The sequence below is a fragment of the Notolabrus celidotus genome, unplaced genomic scaffold (assembly GCF_009762535.1).
Source record: "Notolabrus celidotus isolate fNotCel1 unplaced genomic scaffold, fNotCel1.pri scaffold_505_arrow_ctg1, whole genome shotgun sequence".
Taxonomy (NCBI): domain Eukaryota; kingdom Metazoa; phylum Chordata; class Actinopteri; order Labriformes; family Labridae; genus Notolabrus; species Notolabrus celidotus.
This window is the reverse complement of record NW_023260309.1, coordinates 10,001-16,480: the sequence shown is the minus strand read 5'-3', so window position 1 is coordinate 16,480 and position 6,480 is coordinate 10,001. Positions and strand designations below refer to the sequence as shown.

At 46.0% G+C, this 6,480-nt stretch overlaps 2 protein-coding genes across 2 annotated transcripts in view; one reads left to right on the top strand and one right to left on the bottom strand.

The window, feature by feature from the left end:
- Positions 1–110: 110 nt before the first annotated feature.
- Positions 111–1,864, bottom strand: LOC117809881 (hydroxylysine kinase-like; the record flags this gene model as incomplete). The annotated part of the gene is made up of 3 exons (XM_034679390.1): positions 1,420–1,864; positions 593–735; positions 111–291 (listed from the first exon to the last, which is right to left on the bottom strand). Coding segments are annotated over exons 1-3 (628 nt in total), but the record flags the coding sequence as incomplete, so codon positions are not given.
- A 2,340-nt stretch (positions 1,865–4,204) lies between these two features.
- Positions 4,205–6,480, top strand: part of LOC117809880 (cylicin-2-like) — a 4,029-nt gene continuing 1,753 nt past the window's right edge. Inside the window, exons 1-3 of the mRNA XM_034679389.1 lie at positions 4,205–4,266; positions 5,352–5,412; positions 6,001–6,078. Coding sequence (XP_034535280.1) covers positions 4,205–4,266; positions 5,352–5,412; positions 6,001–6,078 — 201 coding nt within the window. The remainder of the gene's footprint in view (positions 4,267–5,351; positions 5,413–6,000; positions 6,079–6,480) is intronic.

Here is a 6,480-nt window from a genome sequence, read left to right as displayed (position 1 = left end):
AAACAAAAAGTCAAAACGAAATAAAAATAAAAACTAATGAAAAATGCAAAACTATAATAACCTTGGTTCAGAGGAAGGAGAAGTATTTAAAGAGTAAACATCAAACTCACTCTTGCGTAAACTGTCCCATCTGGGGACCACAAAGGTTTTGAACTGATGGAGGACAGACTTCACGACTTCCTGTAGAGGGTCTCCGTCCATCAGGTGAAGGTAGGACTCCAGGAGGGGGAGGTTTGAAAGACTCCATCTGAATGCCTCTCTCTGAAGGACGCTCAGGTGAGGATGCTCCATCTGAGGAATATATGAGAGAGAGATGGAGGGAGGAAGAGGCAGAAGAAGAAGAAGAAGAAGAAGAAGAAGAAGAAGAAGAAGAAGAAGAAGAAGAAGACGTATAAACTGTAGCTGTGAGCTGCTTTGAATAAAACCTCCTTCATGTTGTAAAGTTAAGTGTTCACTTTGTTGTGAGGGCAAACATCAGACGGTGAACTAATGAGGGTGACGCTGCTGCATGAACTTAAAGATCATTTTAAATCCTATAGAAAATAACCACAGAGACAGATCCAGAAGGTTCTCCAGGTTCTCCAGGTTCTACCTTTTGTAGTATTTGGTCCATCTGGGCAGCGGTCTGGCCCGCCTCGTACAGTAGCTGTGGCGTTAGAGGAACCTTGGAAATCGTAGTTCCAGGCAGGTAGGTCAGCAACCGCACCAGGTACTTCTGACTGCCATATCCACAGCCTGTCAGAGACACAGGAGGAGGAGGAGTCAGACTGAGACCTGCTGCTCACGCTCAGTTCATGTTTATGTTTATTTATTAATAATATAATGTGCAGGAAGAGGCAGAAAACTCAGAGAGCTTATTTGAAGCCTCCACCCAATTAGTGTTCTAACATCAAACATGTATTAAAAAATACTTAATTGACACATATAAAGATAATGGTTCATACTAAAAATAAAATAACATAAGAATATACAAAATTAACAATGAATATAAATACAGTTATTACATTAACAGAATTCAAAAGAACAAAATATGAATATGATGTGTCTGGATACTCTATGAGTATGATGATGAGACTGATGAGTTTAATTAAGTAACAGTGGTTAAAAGTGTTTTTAAGCATCATTTATAACATTTTAAAGATAAACAGTTTTTCACTTCATAGGAATAAATATTCCAGAATTTGCTGCCCTTGAAAAGTATTGAGAATTGACTTCTACAAGTAAAACCTTAAGGAGGAAGAAGAAATAAAGTTTGATGAGTACACTCCACCTGACTGCCGAGGCCTCTCTCTGCAGCACACCTGTCATCATAGACCTGAACCACCTGAACACTAATGACCCTGATCCACTAAGTAAAGGTACCTGACAACACAACCTTTAGACATCCTGTACAAACACAAAGAAAGGAAGAAGTCCTACCCGTCTCCTCCAGGCTCATGAGCTGTCCTGAGGTGGTGGGCAGCGCCGTCTGTGCAGGAAGCCCGTTCTGATGCATGAAGGTCATGGCGTGCGTCTGCACCTGGATCATGACGGAGTTCTTACTGTCCTCTGAGTTCGTGATCTTCAGGACGTACTCGCCTCCCTCCTCCGCCGCCACGTAGAAGTTCTGGTCATCGTAGCTCGGCAGAGAGCGGACTTCTGATGGCGTCAGCCTGAAGAGACGCTTCACCAGCTCAGACGCCTGAGACTGGCTGAAGTTGGGCTTCACGTGCTGAGCTGCCATCACTGCTGAAGGAAACAACACTATCAGGGGGAGCTGCTGGACCTGAAGGGATCAGACCTCCTTTAGTCCTGCTGTAGTATGCTACTGTGTCCTTACTGACAGGTTTAACCTGACCCTGTTTCTCTGGTTCCTAAAGACACCTGAATGATAACAGACCTGTTCCATTAAGTGTTGCTTAATAGCTCCAGGATCAGGACTACACTTTCCGCCCTCCCTCCCTTTATCTTTCTCTCCTTCTCTCCATGGGGCTCTTGAAGGGGGTTCATTAGGACCTGGAGCTACAGTGGATCCCCTGATCATTTTGCCCAAACATCACATTCAGAATCCGTGTTAAAGACTCCCTGTCAGATCAGGTCCTGTTGATGGTCCCTGTTAGTGACCCTCTGAAGATGTGAAGTGTTTTAAAACCTGATTAATACAAACCTGAAGAAAAGCAGCTGATCTACAGACTTTACAGAATCCATCAAACTGATCAGTGAAGGATTCTGGATCACTGTGTTTTCACACAGAGCTCAGTGTGAGACCACTACGAGCTGAGAGACCTGATATTCCTGCAGGGGGAGTTCTGATAGAAAGACAGTCAGAGTTAAGACCAGTGACTCATCCAGTCCTTTCCACCGGGGCGTCTCAAAGCTGCTGTGTGAACTTTCATAGTCTTCTACATGTTTATAAGAATGTTTAACTCTTGTATCTTCCAGTCTGAGTGTCAGGGGCAGAGGAACTTCCTCACACTGTCATCTGAAGCTTCTGGGTGAAGGTGAGACAGGGTCTCTGCAGTGATCCAGGTCTTCCTCTCTGCTCCTGTCTTTATCTGGATGTTATGACTGACTTAGTGTCTCCAGATTACAGCACCGCTTTTCTCACGATGCCTACAGGTGAACACCAAACCTGTAATTAACACTTCAACGGCATCCAGAGTCTCTCTCTCTCTCTCTCTCTCTCTCTCTCTCTCTCTCTCTCTCTCTCCTCTCTCTCTCTCTCTCTCTTCTCTCTCTCTCTCTCTCTCCCTCTCCTCTCTCTCTCTCTCTCTCTCTCTCTCCCTCTCTCTCTCTCTCTCTCTCTCTCTAACTCTCTCTCTCTCACTCTCTCTCTCTCCCTCTCCCTCTCTCCCTCTCTCTCTCTCTCTCTCTCTCTCTCTCTCTCTCTCTCTCTCTCTCTCTCTCTCTCTCTCCCTCTGTACTTCTGTAACTTAACGTACATAGTAAACAGTGTTGGGTCTTATTATTTATTTAAATTAGGAGGGGTTATAAGAAATAATCAGTCCCCCTTTTGTTATTCTGCAGCACAGACCTGGAATAAACTCCCAGAGAGTATTAGACAAGCCCGGACTCTGACCACCTTTAAGTCCAGACTAAAAGCGTTCCTCTTTCATGTTGCTTCCACTGATCTATAATGGATGTAAACACATTTTTAAACCTTAGTTTTTATTTCTGTAACTACAAACTTTTAATTTCTCTTCAAAAACTGAGTTTTAAAGGTGACATATCACGCTTTTTTCATCAACATATATTGGTCTAAGAGGTCCCCAAAACATATCTTTAAAGTTTATGCTCAAAAAAACACTTTGAAATCAGATTCTGGTCTGCCTGAAAAACCCTCTTCTTCAGTCCTCCTCAGAACACTCTGTTTTCTCTCTGACCACGCCCCCTCAGGAAGTGGGTGTGGCCTCGTCTCTCCAACACGTTGATCTAATGTTTACATGTTGGCTGAATATACACGGCTGCTCACAGACCCGCGTTACTTCAACCCTCTGAATCTGATCCAGAATCTGATCCTGACGGAGAGGCGCCTGCAGCAGGACCTTTCTGAACCATTGGTCACAGATTTAGTGTTTCTTGTTGTTTTATTTGTCAGTATGTCGACGTGTGTCTTGGTACACAGCTACCAACATGTAGCTATGTGGCTATGCTAACTAGCGCTAGCACTTTTCCATGAAAACTAAAAATCCTCCACTAGATCTTCAAATCTGCAGACGTGGGGAGTCAAAGCGACCTTTGTGTTTATTAAGACAGCCTACAACTAGCATGCCTCCCTCCTAAGCTCCTTGTTAGCACACATGTGTGCAGGGAATGAAAAACGGAGGAGGGGTTGAGTTGTATTTTATACAGTCTATGGGCTGAACAAGCTCCGAGCTCTGACTTCCTGTTACAGACCGGATGGCGTTGTGATGTATGAAAAACACTGAAAACTGAAACGGCTGGTTTCAGCACACATTTACAGAAAGGTGGAGAAATCAGAACAGGGGCAGAATGGAGTCTTTGACTTTTCAGGGGGTTTGGAGACAGGGACACAGATTTCAGGGAGAGAACCATTAAAGAGTCCATTCTGCATGATATGTCACCTTTAATGAAGTTTTGTAACTAAATTTACTTTCTTTCTTTCTTGATCTTATATTTTAAATATGTTTATGTTTCCATGCTTATGTTTGTTTAATGTCATATTTTAAATTGGGTGTTTTCTGACGAGGTAGGGCGATATGGAATGAGCCTGATGTTGGATCTATTAGATGTAGGGCTGTCGGGCACCCTGCAGGGGGTCAAGAGGTCTGAGCCAGCTTCGGGCTGCGACTCGACACAGAAAAGACTCAATGTGTGAGTTTGAATCCTTGGGAAGATTATAAATAATCAGCCCCCTTCACTGCTCTGAAGTCCTTTGCAGTAACTTTGCAGAGTCTTACTGTCCCGCCGGAAAACAGAATCACAACTGATCTGAACCTTTTAATCACTTGATCACCTCAGAACTTCTACCCAAGGATTCAGACTCACACACTGAGTCTTTTCTGTGTCGAGTCGCAGCCTGAAGCTGGCTCAGACCTCCTGACCCCCCTCCGTAGGGTGCCCGACAGCCCTACATCTAAGATTATAGATCCAATATCAGGTTCATTCCATAACGCCTTAACTTAGAAATGTCAACATACAGGAAATACCAATTCACTTCTGTCACTATGTGTCAAGTTTAGAATTCTAAAAGCCCAATAAAGTTTCTTTGAGATCTTGTCAGACTCAGACATGGCAACAGCAAATACAAGTTCGCACTTACCGGTCTTTGTCGTGAGGATCTTTGTTCGTGATGCCAATTTGTGAGGAAATTCAACAATAAACTGGACACAGGAGACACAGGAGACTCAGGAGACACAGGAGACACAGGAGACACAGGAGACACAGGAGACTCAGGAGACACAGGAGACACAGGAGACACAGGAGACACAGGAGACTCAGGACACTCAGGACACTCAGGAGACACAGGACACTCAGGAGACTCAGACGGCTCACATTGAAATAGTCTGAACTTGATCGAGGTGAAGAAACAGAGCAGTACACAGGAAGAGGAGTGCAGAGCAAGTACAGACAATCCCTCAGGCGTCACAACATCCAGATAACAAGACCAGCAGGTGTCAGACACTTTGGGGGTGTAGTTTATACATTTATACATTGTGTCCTCACCTGTGTCCTCACCTGTGTCCTCACCTGTGTCCTCACCTGTGTCCTCACCTGTGTCCTCACCTGTGTCCCGTGTCCTCACCTGTGTCCCGTGTCCTCACCTGTGTCCTCACCTGTGTCCTCACCTGTGTCCTCACCTGTGTCCCGTGTCCTCACCTGTGTCCTCCTGCTGTCCTGGTCTCTGACAGGAGAGACTCACTGAGGGTACAGTCTGCTGTCCTGGTCTCTGTCAGGAGAGACTCACTGAGGGTACAGTCTGCTGTCCTGGTCTCTGTCAGGAGAGACTCACTGAGGGTACAGTCTGCTGTCCTGGTCTCTGTCAGGAGAGACTCACTGAGGGTACAGTCTGCTGTCCTGGTCTCTGTCAGGTGAGACTCACTGAGGGTACAGTCTGCTGTCCTGGTCTCTGTCAGGAGAGACTCACTGAGGGTACAGTCTGCTGTCCTAGTCTCTGTCAGGTGAGACTCACTGAGGGTACAGTCTGCTGTCCTGGTCTCTGTCAGGAGAGACTCACTGAGGGTACAGTCTGCTGTCCTGGTCTCTGTCAGGTGAGACTCACTGAGGGTACAGTCTGCTGTCCTGGTCTCTGTCAGGAGAGACTCACTGAGGGTACAGTCTGCTGTCCTGGTCTCTGTCAGGAGAGACTCACTGAGGGTACAGTCTGCTGTCCTGGTCTCTGTCAGGAGAGACTCACTGAGGGTACAGTCTGCTGTCCTGGTCTCAGGAGAGACTCACCGAGCTCAGATCTGCAGGAGTTCAGTCGTACCCTCAGGTGATGAGACTTCCTGTAACAGACAGTATAATTTTGACTGAGGGCCTTCCCCCCTGACGTCTCAGCCTCAGGAGTCTCTCATAGCACGGAGAGGATCAGATACGCAGGAATGTTGGGGCGTGTCTGGACAGCAGCAGTTCCAGGTAACTGAAGTCTGTTCTCTGAAACATGCTGTTAAGTCTATTGAAGGGTTAACAGAGGAGAGGTGAAGGGTTAACAGAGGAGAGGTGAAGGGTTAACAGAGGAGAGGTGAAGGGTTAACAGAGGAGAGGTGAAGGCTTAATAGAGGAGAGGTGAAGGGTTAACAGAGGAGAGGTGAAGGGTTAACAGAGGAGAGGTGAAGGGTTAATAGAGGAGAGGTGAAGGGTTAACAGAGGAGAGGTGAAGGGTTAATAGAGGAGAGGTGAAGGGTTAACAGAGGAGAGGTGAAGGGTTAACAGAGGAGAGGTGAAGGGTTAACAGAGGAGAGGTGAAGGGTTAACAGAGGAGAGGTGAAGGGTTAATAGAGGAGAGGTGAAGGGTTAACAGAGGAGAGGTGAAGGGTT